Source organism: Eutrigla gurnardus (genome assembly GCF_963514095.1).
Source record: "Eutrigla gurnardus genome assembly, chromosome: 7".
NCBI lineage: Eukaryota > Metazoa > Chordata > Actinopteri > Perciformes > Triglidae > Eutrigla > Eutrigla gurnardus.
In genome coordinates, this window is record NC_139921.1 from 24,307,536 (window position 1) to 24,323,159 (window position 15,624).

At 43.0% G+C, this 15,624-nt stretch overlaps 2 protein-coding genes across 9 annotated transcripts in view; both read left to right on the forward strand.

Moving 5' to 3' along the window:
• The window catches only part of tnika (TRAF2 and NCK interacting kinase a), a 52,561-nt gene extending 43,198 nt beyond the window's left edge, over positions 1 to 9,363 (forward strand). For 7 of the 8 annotated variants that reach the window (XM_084013725.1, XM_084013731.1, XM_084013728.1 and 4 more), the window contains 10 exons: positions 158 to 298; positions 481 to 580; positions 690 to 860; positions 953 to 1,096; positions 1,219 to 1,353; positions 4,274 to 4,374; positions 4,449 to 4,598; positions 5,837 to 5,996; positions 6,606 to 6,745; positions 7,203 to 9,363. In XM_084013725.1, the coding sequence (XP_083869851.1) occupies positions 158 to 298; positions 481 to 580; positions 690 to 860; positions 953 to 1,096; positions 1,219 to 1,353; positions 4,274 to 4,374; positions 4,449 to 4,598; positions 5,837 to 5,996; positions 6,606 to 6,745; positions 7,203 to 7,286 (1,326 nt within the window). In that variant the 3' untranslated portion in view covers positions 7,287 to 9,363. Of the gene's footprint in view, positions 1 to 157; positions 299 to 480; positions 581 to 689; positions 861 to 952; positions 1,097 to 1,218; positions 1,354 to 4,273; positions 4,375 to 4,448; positions 4,599 to 5,081; positions 5,787 to 5,836; positions 5,997 to 6,605; positions 6,746 to 7,202 lie in introns of those variants that run through there. The other variant, XM_084013732.1, reaches the window with a different exon arrangement.
• A 533-nt stretch (positions 9,364 to 9,896) lies between these two features.
• Positions 9,897 to 15,080, forward strand: slc2a2 (solute carrier family 2 member 2). Its single transcript, XM_084014317.1, has 12 exons — positions 9,897 to 9,953; positions 10,187 to 10,282; positions 11,613 to 11,824; positions 11,919 to 12,043; positions 12,118 to 12,233; positions 12,318 to 12,480; positions 12,771 to 12,877; positions 12,966 to 13,046; positions 13,155 to 13,259; positions 13,349 to 13,450; positions 13,984 to 14,187; positions 14,274 to 15,080. The coding sequence occupies exons 1-12, from the start codon at positions 9,939 to 9,941 to the stop codon at positions 14,475 to 14,477; spliced, it is 1,530 nt and encodes a 509-aa protein (XP_083870443.1). The 5' UTR covers positions 9,897 to 9,938; the 3' UTR covers positions 14,478 to 15,080.
• The last annotated feature ends 544 nt before the right edge of the window (positions 15,081 to 15,624 follow it).

A 15,624-nucleotide genomic window follows, 5' to 3' on the forward strand; every position in this document is an offset into this window, starting at 1 on the left:
ACACCAAGCCAACTGGGATTTAGGCAACAAGGGGAGAGTGAAAACAAAAGGAGGGAAATGTCCTGCATTCAGACTTTATTATCTTCTTCTACTTGTTCTTCTTGTAGACGACGATCCTCTGTCCTTTGTTTCTCAAGCAAACCTTTCTGTCTCTCAGGGAGAGGAGAGGAGGAGAGGAGGCCACGCGGAGAGTAATGGCTTCGGTAACCACGGCAACCTGCCTGACCTGGTGCAGCAGAGCAACTCTCCCTCGGCCACACCCACCTCCGCCCTGCAGGAGCTGGGCGACATGGCCGAGGTGGGACACACACACACACACACACACACACAATAAGAACATGATTACAATAAGAATATATATAAATAGTACAGATGTTAATATTTGAAGCATCTTTCAGAAACAAAGTAAGCGATGACCTTGGTATGAATTCAGGAACCTGGTGATGTGTTAATAGAGGCTGCTGGGTTTCTGTGTTACAGTTTGGTCTGGGCGGGTCCAAATCCTCCTTCACCCCATTCGTTGACCCCCGTGTCTATCAAACCTCCCCGAGTGAGAACGACGATGACGCCTCAGCGGAAGGTAAGCGGAGCGCAAGGAAGCGTTGGCCACACGTTTTTGCATATTCACCCTTTTTTTTTTTTTTTTGTCTGTCCACAGAATGAAATCAGTTGTTGTTTTTCTTCCCCAGCCATGTTTGCTAACGAGCTGCTAAGGCAGGAGCAGGCCAGACTCAACGAAGCCAGGAAGATCTCCGTGGTCAACGTCAACCCGACCAACATCCGACCCCACAGTGACACGCCGGAGATCCGCAAATACAAGAAACGCTTCAACTCCGAGATCCTGTGTGCCGCGCTCTGGGGTAGGAGGCAGCGTCTTCCCCAGAAAACAGGACATTCTCATGTCTGTCCGTGTGTGTGACACGTGTGTGTGTATGTGTGTGTGTGTGTGCAGGCGTCAACCTGCTGGTGGGGACAGAGAATGGACTCATGCTGCTGGACCGGAGTGGACAGGGGAAAGTCTACAACCTGATCACCAGGCGGCGCTTCCTGCAGATGGATGTGCTGGAAGGCCTGAACGTGCTGGTCACCATATCTGGTAGGTGGAGCACAGACGCTGTAGGACATCCGGCACTTATTCAGGTCGTTTTTATAGGTCACTATAAATCTCTGGGTTTTCATGGCTGTGGATTGGATCCCCCCTCCCCTTGTCCCTCTCAGGGAAGAAGAACAAGCTGCGTGTCTACTACTTGTCCTGGCTGAGGAACCGAATATTACACAACGACCCGGAAGTGGAGAAGAAGCAGGGCTGGATCACCGTCGGGGAGCTGGAGGGCTGTGTGCATTATAAAGTTGGTAAGTGGTCTGCAAATAAACAGGAATAGTCTACATTCACGTGATTCATATTTCATATGAAGCTGCAACATTAACACAGGAGGCAAAACATCTATAGGTTCAGATATTATACAGTAGACTAACTGACTTCAAAACATCTATAGGTTCAAATATAAAGTAGACTAACTGACTTTAAAAGATCTATAGGTTCAAATATACAGTAGACTAACTGACTTTAAAACATCTATAGGTTCAGATATTATACAGTAGACTAACTGACTTTAAAACATCTATAGGTTCAAATATTATACAGTAGACTAACAGACTTTAAAACATCTATAGGTTCAAATATTATACAGTAGACTAACAGACTTTAAAACATCTATAGGTTCAAATATTATGCAGTAGACTAACAGACTTTAAAACATCTATAGGTTCAGATATTATACAGTAGACTAACTGACTTCAAAACATCTATAGGTTCAAATATAAAGTAGACTAACTGACTTTAAAAGATCTATAGGTTCAAATATACAGTAGACTAACTGACTTTAAAACATCTATAGGTTCAGATATTATACAGTAGACTAACTGACTTTAAAACATCTATAGGTTCAAATAGTATACAGTAGACTAACTGACTTTAAAACATCTATAGGTTCAAATATTATACAGTAGACTAACTGACTTCAAAACATCTATAGGTTCAAATATAAAGTAGACTAACTGACTTTAAAAGATCTATAGGTTCAAATATACAGTAGACTAACTGACTTTAAAACATCTATAGGTTCAGATATTATACAGTAGACTAACTGACTTTAAAACATCTATAGGTTCAAATATTATACAGTAGACTAACAGACTTTAAAACATCTATAGGTTCAAATATTATACAGTAGACTAACAGACTTTAAAACATCTATAGGTTCAAATATTATGCAGTAGACTAACAGACTTTAAAACATCTATAGGTTCAGATATTATACAGTAGACTAACTGACTTCAAAACATCTATAGGTTCAAATATAAAGTAGACTAACTGACTTTAAAAGATCTATAGGTTCAAATATACAGTAGACTAACTGACTTTAAAACATCTATAGGTTCAGATATTATACAGTAGACTAACTGACTTTAAAACATCTATAGGTTCAAATATTATACAGTAGACTAACAGACTTTAAAACATCTATAGGTTCAAATATTATACAGTAGACTAACAGACTTTAAAACATCTATAGGTTCAAATATTATGCAGTAGACTAACAGACTTTAAAACATCTATAGGTTCAGATATTATACAGTAGACTAACTGACTTCAAAACATCTATAGGTTCAAATATAAAGTAGACTAACTGACTTTAAAAGATCTATAGGTTCAAATATACAGTAGACTAACTGACTTTAAAACATCTATAGGTTCAGATATTATACAGTAGACTAACTGACTTTAAAACATCTATAGGTTCAAATAGTATACAGTAGACTAACTGACTTTAAAACATCTATAGGTTCAAATATTATACAGTAGACTAACTGACTTTAAAACATCTATAAGTTCAAATATTATACAGTAGACTAACTGACTTTAAAACATCTATAGGTTCAGATATTATACAGTAGACTAACAGACTTTAAAACATCTATAGGTTCAGATATTATACAGTAGACTAACAGACTTTAAAACATCTATAGGTTCAGATATTATACAGTAGACTAACAGACTTTAAAACATCTATAGGTTCAGATATTATACAGTAGACTAACTGACTTCAAAACATCTATAGGTTCAAATATAAAGTAGACTAACTGACTTTAAAAGATCTATAGGTTCAAATATACAGTAGACTAACTGACTTTAAAACATCTATAGGTTCAGATATTATACAGTAGACTAACAGACTTTAAAACATCTATAGGTTCAGATATTATACAGTGGACTAACTGACTTCAAAACATCTATAGGTTCAAATATAAAGTAGACTAACTGACTTTAAAAGATCTATAGGTTCAAATATACAGTAGACTAACTGACTTTAAAACATCTATAGGTTCAGATATTATACAGTAGACTAACTGACTTTAAAACATCTATAGGTTCAAATATTATACAGTAGACTAACAGACTTTAAAACATCTATAGGTTCAAATATTATACAGTAGACTAACAGACTTTAAAACATCTATAGGTTCAGATATTATACAGTAGACTAACAGACTTTAAAACATCTATAGGTTCAGATATTATACAGTAGACAAACTGACTTTAAAACATCTATAGGTTCAGATATTATACAGTAGACTAACAGACTTTAAAACATCTATAGGTTCAAATATTATACAGTAGACTAACTGACTTTAAAACATCTAAAGGTTCAAATATTATACAGTAGACTAACTGACTTTAAAACATCTATAGGTTCAGATATTATACAGTAGACTAACAGACTTTAAAACATCTATAGGTTCAAATATTATACAGTAGACTAACTGACTTTAAAACATCTATAGGTTCAGATATTATACAGTAGACTAACTGACTTTAAAACATCTATAGGTTCAAATAGTATACAGTAGACTAACTGACTTTAAAACATCTATAGGTTCAGATATACAGTAGACTAACTGACTTTAAAACATCTATAGGTTCAGATATACAGTAGGCTGTAAAACTTAAATAAAGAGGATTTGTAGTTTTTAATTTGCCATTTCTAACTGAATTTAGTGCCAATTAGATTGCTTCATTGCTTTTTATTCCTTTAATGTCAATTTAACAACAGTGTATTCTGGTTATAGCAACCCAATGACTTTTCCGCACATTAATGAACAATATTTAGACTAATAAGGAGAGTGTGGTTTATGAATCACCTCCTAACAAATAGAAACATGGCTGTTCCTGTTCCCACTGTGTACGTGTCTTCTTCTGTCCTGTTTCCAGTGAAGTACGAGAGGATTAAGTTCCTGGTGATTGCTCTGAAGAACTCTGTGGAGATCTATGCCTGGGCTCCCAAACCCTACCACAAGTTCATGGCCTTCAAGGTACGCACATGCAGGCATCAACCTCCCGGACGTCCGGACGCCGTGTGTCTGACTTCCTCTTCTCCTCCTCTCAGTCCTTCACCGAGCTGCAGCACCGCCCCCAGCTGGTCGACCTGACGGTGGAGGAGGGCCAGAGGTTAAAGGTCATCTACGGCTCCAGCGTGGGCTTCCACGTCGTCGACGTGGACTCGGGCAACCCTTACGACATCTACATCCCCTCGCATGTAAGCCGTTTCTCTCACGTCTGATACGCTTGAACGCAGAGGTGATGAAGGTCGGCGGAGACGATCGGCTTCCTCGGAATATGACGACTTGTTATTTCTTGACAAAGCACCTGGTTGATTGATTAGCCGCTGTGCAAGTAGATGCTCGTTTAGTTTGGCTCCGAGTATCTGGGTGTTAAGGACTGTTATGTGTTCACCCAAAGAATGTTATTGGCCGTTTGCCGTGGCAGCGTGCGGGGCAGTCATGAATTCCAGTCACTCATGGACGCTCGGTGCGTCCTCAGTGGATGCACGTCACATCCAATGAGTTTGTGTGTTTGTTCCACGCTCTAGATGCGATGGCAGGACAAACCGATGGACTCGGATGTGAGGACAGGCGGTCGAGAAAGACAGAATATTCCTCTCCAGATGATTTGTCCCTTTTTAATCCGTGCTTCCTCTCTCTCCCCTCCCCTCCCCTCCCCTGCCAACTTCTTCTTCCAGTGTGCCAAACAGACGAAGGTGACATCCTGCCACAACCCTTTAGACTAGAGTAGATGTTTAGTAAAAACCAAAACCTCTAGTGGATGCACAGAAGTACTACATGCGTGGATGTGTCAGTTCATTAGAGTAGAGATTAACCGACGCTGGAGCTAGAAACGGGGGTGCGTGAGGAAATTCATCTTGCCCACGGGACACGTCCCAAAAGATGCAAAGATTCATGCTGGAGAGAAAAAGCAGAAAACTGCAGAATTAAAGCCGATTCCAAATATTGATCAGAATGATTGGCAGCACTTGAACTGAGCTGAGTGTTCCTCGTGGCTGAAGATGAGTTCCTTCCGTCACCTCACTGTCACTCATTCATTTCACCGATATGATCCCTAGTTGAGTCCCGAAGTGTAGTTTGGAGTCCCGAGCCCAGGACGATGGTTCTCTGAGGTGTGTGTGTGTGTGTGTTTATGTTCCCGACGCGATTGCAGTTCCTTTTAATTAAGAGAGAAGTGCTACAGTTCGTGCACGTATAATACAGAGCCAGGCTTGTCAGACAGTCTGAACCCTGCTTCTGATGTTTGGACGCCTCGCCGACGCCGGCTTTAGAGGATTACAGTACGCGAAGGCCAGTCCCAAACATAAAATGTCAAAGAGCGGGCCACATTCTGTTGTGTTAAATGTCCATAATGAAACCCCTGTAATATTTTTAATCCACGGTAGATTCTGATTCCATTCTGGCAGATTTTAATGAAGCTGTGTGTGCATAGATCCAGAGCCAGGTGACGCCCCACGCCATCGTGGTGCTGCCCAAGACGGACGGCATGGAGATGCTGCTGTGCTACGAGGACGAGGGCGTCTACGTCAACACCTACGGGCGGATCACCAAGGACGTGGTGCTGCAGTGGGGAGAGATGCCTACCTCTGTTGGTGCGTCCACACACACACACACACACACACACACACACACACACACACACACACACACACACATGTTCAGTTGGATTTTAATCATCAATGGAGTCATTAAAGCATCATAGAGAAACACCAAGTTCAAAGATGCAAATTAAAAATCACTGAGGTTTAAATGAATGCAGCTGTGTGTGTGTGTGTGTGTGTGTGTGTGTGTGTGTGTGTGTGTGTGTGTGTGTGTGTGTGTGTGTGTGTGTGTGTGTGTGTGTGTGTGTGTGTGTGTGTGTGTGTGTGTGTGTGTGTTTCAATCAGAAGTGTGTGTATTCTGGGAGAACTGAACTCGTGTGACGATCATTTGAGGTTTAATTGCATTTAACAATCAGCCTTCACAGGAAGAAGATGGGGGGAGGGAGGGGGGGTAAAAGTTTGAGAAAGATGTCAAATGGATAAAGATGATATTCAATAGTAAATGTAAAAGGAAAAGTGAAAAGAGTGTGGTTTCTTAGGGAAAGTGAATACTGCCCTCATGTGGCTGCCAGTGGTACAACACTTTGAAAGCCACCATGGTTTGTCATCCAGGTGGTTTCCCATTGTGTTGAATGCTTCCTTGTGTTTTCTCTCCACCAGCCTACATCCACTCTAATCAGATTATGGGCTGGGGCGAGAAAGCCATAGAGATCCGCTCCGTGGAGACGGGTCACCTGGACGGAGTCTTCATGCACAAGAGAGCCCAGAGACTCAAGTTCCTGTGTGAGCGCAATGACAAGGTAAGAAAACAGGGATTCTGTCCCGGCTTTTAGTGCAAACATTAGAACGTATGTTGCACATATGATATGCACAAAGAAATCATTTTAAATGCAAAATAAACGCTTTGAATGCACGAGGAGTTGCATTTCCACACAACCAGCTTTCCAGGGACAGGGTGTGGGTTTTGGGGACATCTAGTGGTGCGGCTGCAGATTGCAACCAACCCAGTTTCACAAGCATGTCAGAGGAATACGGCCTTCGGGTCAAAGAGCCAGTCTTTGGTTTGTCCATTCTGGGTTACCGTAGAAACACTCCCTGTGTAGATATGAAGGGCTCATTATATTATATATTATACACTCATGAAACCACAGTTAGGAATATTGTACTTAATGTCTGCTAGTAGATACAGAAGTCATTATTTGTGATCTGTATGTTATTGAGATTTGAAAATGAGGATCTCTCTCTCTCTCTCTGCAGGTATTCTTTGCATCGGTGCGTTCGGGAGGCAGCAGCCAAGTCTTCTTCATGACCCTCAACAGAAGCTCTATGATGAACTGGTGATGGCTCCTCCCACTGTCCACCATGCCTCGCCCTCCCACTGGCCCGCCGGCGACGCCCACCTCGACCCCCCCGACAGGCACGAACCCAGACCGAGGGAGGGGCCACACGTGTCTTCTAACACTGGAGAGACTAAAACAAAAACGCATAGAACAAACGAGTAGAGGAGAAAAAAGGACCCGCTCTAAATGAAGAGACACTCTAGTTCACGTCGGGGTCGGGCGAAGCCATCGCTCCTCCACCGGCTGGCAAACTGACTTTCAATATTCTCCCTCTGTGTCTGTAAGCTGTAGAAACACACTGTACTCCTCCTTCTCTCCTCTCCTCCCTCCCGGTACATCTAGTCATCACTCTTTTCCTTTGACAACACTTCCTATCTGCCGTGCGTGTGGGGCTTACTCCGGAGAACTTCCAGCTCGGAGGTCCGAGGTCGGAGGAATGAGGTTTAAATTAAAATAGATTCTTCTGAATATGGTGAGGCCACACATCTACTCCGGGTGTCGGCAGGAGGAAGCAGACAGCCTGATTGATTTCTGTACTCGTCTGTCACTCCTCCTCCTCTCCTCCTCCTCCTCTCCTCCCTTCTTTCCGGGCCCTCTGTAAAACCAAATGTGTGGTTTGGTGATCGATCGTGATTTCGGCTGATAGAGATGCGGCGAGACAATCTGCCGTCATCGGCGGTTTGTCACGGCAAAGATAGCCGTCTCTGTCCCTTTAAAACGACCCCCCCCCCCCCCTCTCACTCCTCACCCCCCCCCGTTTTCACTCTTATGTCTTTAAACTCTGAAGGTGCTGCATCAGATCTACTGTAACATTCAATGAACGATGAGTCGCCGTTCTTCTTTCCTGTGAGTCAGCCGGTCTTTGAAGCGTGGCGAAATGTATAGCACATCTGTGTTTCTGAAATCAGGAGTGTGTGTGTGTGTGTGTGTGTGTGAGTGTGTGTTTGAATTTGAATCATCACAGATCGACGACCAGAAAAAGAGTCAAGTCATTCTCTGTGCGTGAACTTTGACCTGAATGCCATGGAAGCTACGTTGAGCGTGTTGACGTGCAGGTTTCCGATGTTATCTGGAGATTTTATGACGTCCGACCGCCAAGCATTTTAAAGACGGGCAATATTAGTGGTTGATTTATTTTTGGATTCATATTTTTCTTAATCACAGTGGTGTTTTCTTTTCTTTTCTTTTTTTTTTTTGCCGACTCACAAATCCGGCCATGCTGCGCGGAGGAACGTGAAGACGCTAACCCCCGAACGCGACCTCAGCAGAACACAGTGTGCATGTGAGAGATGGCGTCTCTTTAGCAATCATGCTCTTCCCTGATTGGTTCTTCTGAGGCTCCCGCCTGTTTGTAACGTGGCGTAGCATGACGTAAGCAAAACAAAACAGTGGAGGCCGAGAGACGATCGCTCATGTTCTCATTAACGGTTTGAAGGCTCTTCTGATGGAGATGAACACGTGATTGGATATGAATATGACGAGCTCAACCATGAATACATGCTGTATAAACACTATGAGGGGGACTAGTTTCTCATCCACACTGGACAGCACTGTAATGCACATTAGTCAGCCTGATGATGCATTGAAATCAAGTTTTTCATTTTCTTTTTGTCCTTTTTTTTTCTTCAAATGCAGTTATATTTCCAAGGACTTTTTACACATCCACACAGTAGCCGTTCCTGCACATCTGCAAGTTAGGTTCACTGATCTCTGTTAGGGGAGCAGGCTAACATTTTAGCAATAACAAGCCGAGCTGAAGAAAAAAAACACTGTCTTCCCTGTGTGTGCATGCATGTATCTGTGTGTATTATTAATAAGCAAGTGTGAATGGGGCATTATTATTATTATTATTATTATTATTATTATTATTCTGTTTGTCCATCACCGATCCACTCCTCCCATTGGACAAGGCTGATGGTCACGGAGGATTCTCCTTTCAACGACGGATCCGCTGGATTCTTTGTTCATTTTCTTCTTTTCTTCATTGTGAAAGAGCGTTACTAATGTCCTCATTTGGGATGTATTTGTTTGTAAAAGAGATACTGTAAGAGAGAAATAAATGAAACTAGAGCATTATGCTTCTGGAGTTGTGTTGGGTTTTTTGTGTGTTTAAGAGAAAGCCTTGTCTTCTTTCTTTTTTTTTGCAAGTGTGCACATTTTTATCTCGATGACCCTCAGACTTTGTCCATCCCCCTAGGTGTATCATTAACAGTGTGTGTGTGTGCGTGCGTGTGTCAGTGAGTGGACAGTGGGAATAGTGTCCAAATGGCAACATATTAAAAAAAAAAATCCCAACTTTGAATCTGAGCAGCAACGTGAGCCGTTCCATTATTGATCCAGATATTGTGTATATATTGTCCATAATGTAGCAGCCGGGAAGAAGCGTCCAGAATGTCTCACCCTTATCATTTTACAGCTTTGCTCTAGTAATGATTGGATTTATGGAGGAGAAATAAGAAGCTTCATTTATAATGTCAGAGTTCAGTCAGCACGGTGGCTCTGTATGTATGTGTGTGTGTGCATGTGTGTGTGCATGTGTGTGTACATGTGTGTGTGTGCATGTGTCAGCCGATTAGTGAGTGGACACAGTGTGATCGAGCATGCAGCTCCATTGATCATTACCAACCCTCCTGGCTGACACTCTGGAGCCATCATGGAGTCGGGGAAGGTGAGGCGACTCTCTTTTCCGTGTCGTTGCTGGAACGATGATGATATTCTGACGAGCAGCTCTTTTTCCCTCGTGTGTTTGTCCTCCAGGAGATCACACTGAATTCAGTTCTCGTGAGAAGATCACCTGTTTTCGTTTGAGCCTTCTCACGGAACGAAATGATCGTTCATGCACTTTGATTTTTAGAGTGTGTGTGTGTGTGTTATCTAAATGATTACTTTTCATGTCCACAGCAGTTAACAGGTACTTTGGCCCTGGCTGTGTTCACAGCAACTCTGGGCTCGCTGCAGTATGGATACAGTATTGGAGTCATCAATGCACCCCAGAAGGTAGGCTCCTTTAACCGGTCTGAATGAACTCACTGCACCCTGTGGACCTTTACCCTGACAGAAATGTGTGTGAGGAAATAATACTCCGAGGGACCAAAGGACGGACATCTGATGTTCTCTGGCCTGTAATGAGTCTTTTCCCTGGACCTGGATCGATGTACATCACATTTTAGAGGTTTAGAGAGACATGTTAGTTAGTTTTTCTTGGTGCTGGGGGTGGCCATAGATATTACAGGGGCATGTATATTTCAGTGGGTTAAGGCTCAGGGTCAGTGCCCTAAGGGGAGAAAGGTCAAAATGTTAATTAATACGTAGATACCACCGTGAAAGTTTTCCAGTCGATTACTTACATTAAGGGAATTACCTTTTGTAGTACAAGTCATCAACAGTAGATAACTATTGTAATCTTTTTGTCTGTAATTATTAAGAAATATCATATACTCTATATTTGGTTCAGTTTTTTTCAAAAACTTGGAAAATGTGAGTAAATGAGGCATTAATTAAGGCTAACTGTTAGTGAATTTAGGTGAAATCTACAGACACAAATAGACAGAGTAAAGATCTAAATGTGTATTTTGGATGTTTCTTTCCACTAGTCTGAAAGAAAAATGATATATATATATATATATATATATATTAGTGCTGTCAATCGATTAAAAAAATGTAACTAATTAATCGCACAATTTGCCGTAATTAATCGCAATTAATCGCTTTCTTTCTTCTTAAGAATAAAGTATGTTATAATGGATATTTAAATGTTAAAATGGTGGAATTTATGCAGAATCAACACAAAGGAAGTATTTAAATTCAAATACTATTGTTAAATAGCAGCTTTTTTTTAACTTTAAGCACAGATTCTCTCATGTGAACTACAGATTTCCAAAGAAACCATCAAGAGGCCATCAAAATGAACTGTCAGCTTAAAAAAAAAGGCATATTTCTTATATGCACTAACAGGACATTTCAAAAAGAACATGCAAATATGGAAAAAAGAACAAGGAAAGCACAGACACGGAGAGCAGCGAGTACACACACTTTCATTAGTGGTCACATGACCAACCCCCATTGTTTTTACTCGTCGATAGATAGGAACTTTAAAGACCATTAAATACATGAAAATGTTACGGACCGCCACTTTAAGTGAACTAAATTGGCAGAATTGTCCTTCTGTTTAACTGACGTCTTCTCTCCTTGAATGTAATATAGCATAATAAATGTCATAAATACTATTCAAATGTGTAAAAAAAGAAGAAATGATTGTATATTCTGTCTGCTTTTGACCCGTCTCCGTGTGCGTTGCCGTGACTGTATACCTGTCGGCGTGTCATAGGTAATTGAGAAGCATTATGGGCGGTCACTGGGGGTGTGGTCAGAGACGGCCGCCGCCCTGGCAGGAAACGGCACGGGAGAAGAAGACGAGTCCTTGGAGGCGGGACAACACCCGACCGTGGTCATGTACTGGTCGTTGTCGGTGGCCATCTACTCCATCGGCGGCATGTTGTCCTCCTTCCTGGTGGGGTTTGTGGGAGACCTGAGAGGGAGGTGAGAAAGGAGGTAGAAGATCATACCTGAGGGACATGATGAGAGGGATCACCTGTCTCCCTGTGCCACCTGTCTGTCTCTCCTGCTGCTGCAGGGTGAAGGGCATGTTGATGATCAACGTCCTGGCCGTCGCCGGCGGACTGCTGATGGGTCTTTGCAGGATGTGGAAGCCTCACATCATGATCATCTCCGGCCGCGCTGTCATGGGCTTCTACTGCGGTACGATAACCTTCAACGTAGCGGTTCATATGTAATGAATGTGTACACAGAGTCTCTAAAGTCCCGTGTTCCAGGCTTGATATCTGGCCTGGTGCCGATGTACATCGGAGAGATTGCACCCAAGGCGTACCGCGGGGCCCTGGGAGCGTTACACCAGCTGGGTGTTGTCACCGGCATCCTCATCAGCCAGGTGAGGCGCACGGCAGCATCCTGGCTGGATGACACGGTGAACATATAGCCTAATGTGTGTGTGTGTGTGTGTGTGTGAATGCAGGTGTTAGGCTTGGACTTTGTACTGGGTAATGATCACATGTGGCCCCTGTTGCTCGGTCTGTCTGGAGCCCCGGCGGTGTTACAGACCTTTCTGCTGCCTCTGTGCCCCGAGAGCCCCCGCTACCTTTACATCATGCAGGGCAAGGAGCAAGAGGCCCGCCAAAGTAAGAGTTACCCAACACAGCAACGCTCTGCTCTCTGTTATTCAACGCCTGGTGCTCACTTATCCAGACGTACTGGCTATACCTTCATATTACCTGCACAGAAACACAGTAAAGAAGCGTATTTTCCCAAATTCCTCAAAGTACATTTTGTTGACAATATTTCCATACTCGATTTGAAAGCTTCTTATACTCGGATCATCTTTACATTGTTGCTTTTAACGGAGCTTAAATAAAACTTCTTCCATCACTACAAATAAGTCATTCACACAGACTGTTGCGTTGCCTTGCAGGTATGTATCGCCTAAAGGGGGCGTATGATGCAACTTCTGATCTGGAAGAGATGAGGAGAGAGAAGGAGGCGGCGGACAAGGAGGCCAGGGTCTCCATCTTTTCTTTGGTAGGTTCTCTAGGCCGAAACCGTCTCTTCAGCTCTCAAACGAATCGGCGACCAAATAACACCGATGATCTCCTCTGCTGCCTCCTAGATCCGCTCGTCCGTGTACAGACAGCAGCTGTTTGTTGGCCTCATGATGCACCTCTCCCAGCAGCTGACTGGGATCAACGCGGTGAGCACCTTCATTTCTGCTTCATCGGTATCCCGGTTGTAGAATATGACTACTTACTAGCCACACACTGCTAATGACGAGAAAATCTATCCCCGTTTTGTCTTCTAGATCTTTTATTACTCTACGGATATCTTCACCCGGGCCGGCGTGGGTCAGCCCGTCTACGCCACCATAGGAGTCGGGGTCATCAACACATTCTTCACCGCTGTGTCTGTGAGTAGCCGCTGACACAACGAACGCACACATTAAACCGAGTACCTTCATGCACACACTCGCAGATAAACGGCGTAACTCTGCTCTAGGTCGCCCTGGTGGAAAAGGCCGGCAGGCGCACGCTGACGCTGGTCGGCATGGGAGGGATGTGCTGCAGTGCCGTCGCCATGACGGTGGGCCTCAAATTCCAGGTTCGTTCAACGCCTACTTGCTTTGATCGTTGGGGCGCGGGGGAGTTTCACCAGTGTGGACGTCTTCCTAAACTCGTGAATATCTTTCAAAAGGACGTTTGTTTCAGGATAAATAGCCCCCTTTACACTGCATTTTGACTCCCTCTACTGTCCTGAAAAAGAAATGCATGCACGGGCAAAACAATCCAGTTGCTTGCATGCACTCGAGACCCAAAATAAATACTTTGAATAGAGGCAAAGCGATTTAAAAGGTGCTTTATATGAGTTTTCAACATGGCGACGGCTGAGCCAGCAGCTCACAGCTAACAGTGCTAACAAACCACTGTAAAAGTGCTGACAGTGTTGCCCACATGCACCAACGTGAACTGAAGGTCCATGCAGCTTGATGCTCAGGTATACATTATCCACTCTTTTACACAGCAAGTCGTTGTTTGCTGCTATATTAATGCTCCGAATCCCATATATTGCTCTAATATCCTGTAGACGTGTGTGGGAAAGAGGCCGATACCCTGACCGATGTACTTCCCCCCCAGAACGAATACTCCTGGATGAGCTACGTAAGCATGTCGTCCGTCTTCCTCTTTGTGAGTTTCTTTGAGATCGGTCCCGGCCCCATCGCCTGGTTCATCGTCGGCGAGCTGTTCAGTCAGGGACCTCGGCCTGCAGCCATCGCTCTCGCCGGCTGCTGCAACTGGACCAGCAACTTCCTCGTAGGCATGACCTTTCCATACATACAGGTGGGGCAGAACAAGCAGACAGTAAGGTCAACTCACACAATCAGAGCGTGTCTCTTCTGACTCTTTTTTTTTTTGTATCTTTTCAGACCTGGTTGGGTCCCAACGTGTTCATCCTGTTTGCCGTGCTGCTTTTCATCTTCACTGTGTTTATTTATCTCCGGGTCCCTGAGACCAAGGGCAAAACCTTTGAGGAGATCGACGCTATGTTCCACAAGGGCAAGAAAAAGTTGCCGCAGGGCCCCAAAGACGAGACTGAACTGCAGCAGCTCAAAACATCCAGTGATGCTTGACCCGACAGGGGGGGGATTTGTCTATTTGTATGTGCGTGCAAGTATTGTACTACCTAGGTGAATTAAGTCGTTTTTATACACTAGATGACCTTTTTCTCTCACTTTTCCTCAGAAACCAGCAGAAACCACTATCAAGTTTAAATGGAGTGGTGTTTACATTTCATCCAAATCTAAATCTGTATTGCAAAATTGTGGATTCATTCCGTTAAAGTGGCTGCCGTTAATATTGGATTGCATGGCTATTTCTATATGAGAACTGTGACCTGACTGCAGTTCCTCTCGGCTATAATAATCTTTGGAATATTGTTTTATTACTGCACATGGACATGAAACAGTGTTTATATTTCTGAAGAGAAGCATCCCTGTAATATTACTTGATATTTCTTGGAGTGTCTGTTATACTGTAGCAATATTTGGCTATTATTTTCCGTCTTGAAATATAACCATGAAGCCGTGTTTTGCTTGTTGTGACTTCATTTGAACCCATTTATAGCCACTGGCTTTAAGACGGTCCACGTAAAACCTGTTAGAGCATAGAGCAGATGGTTAGCACAGCTGCTCTGCTTTCAGATAGGTGTATTTACTCCAAGACACCCCCCCCCCCCCCCCCCCCCCCCCCCCGCAGCAACGCCCCGGGTCTACTTGAGGACTCGTTAAAAGCTGGCAGGGCCTTTGCTGGTAAACACAGACTTTTTGCTCTGAGCTAAACAGTCATGACATACCACATATCTGAAGAAAGGAAACGTGCCCTGCCTTTGTTAATCTGCAACAGTATCTTCAGCATAAAAGGAAAGAAGTCAACATAATGAGTTATGGTAACTATTTTTCCCATTTCAAAGATGGGCACATGGATGGAACAAGTATTCAGATCGTCTTGAGTAAAAAAAAAAAAGTATTTAAAAATGTACTTCATATTGGGCTACTGGAATACAATTATTTATTCTATATTAAGTATTATATTGGGTTGTTTAATCGACAAGAATGTATTATTAGTGAGTATAATAATAATAATAAATATTATAATAATAAATATTATTATTATTAGAGGATTACATGTTTAGAATGCTGTTAAATAAATGTAGAATAATTTAAGTATGGAGAAGTATGGTATAATGGCTGGTTGCGTGTGTGTGACGTGCACTGTCCT

Bases quoted from the DNA above. Each gene is read 5' to 3' on its own strand.
- slc2a2 (XM_084014317.1), top strand. The intron at 12,481-12,770 runs GTAAGAGTTACC...GTTGCCTTGCAG, and splicing joins GGAGCAAGAGGCCCGCCAAA to GTATGTATCGCCTAAAGGGG. The intron at 13,047-13,154 runs GTGAGCACCTTC...TTTGTCTTCTAG, and splicing joins AGCTGACTGGGATCAACGCG to ATCTTTTATTACTCTACGGA.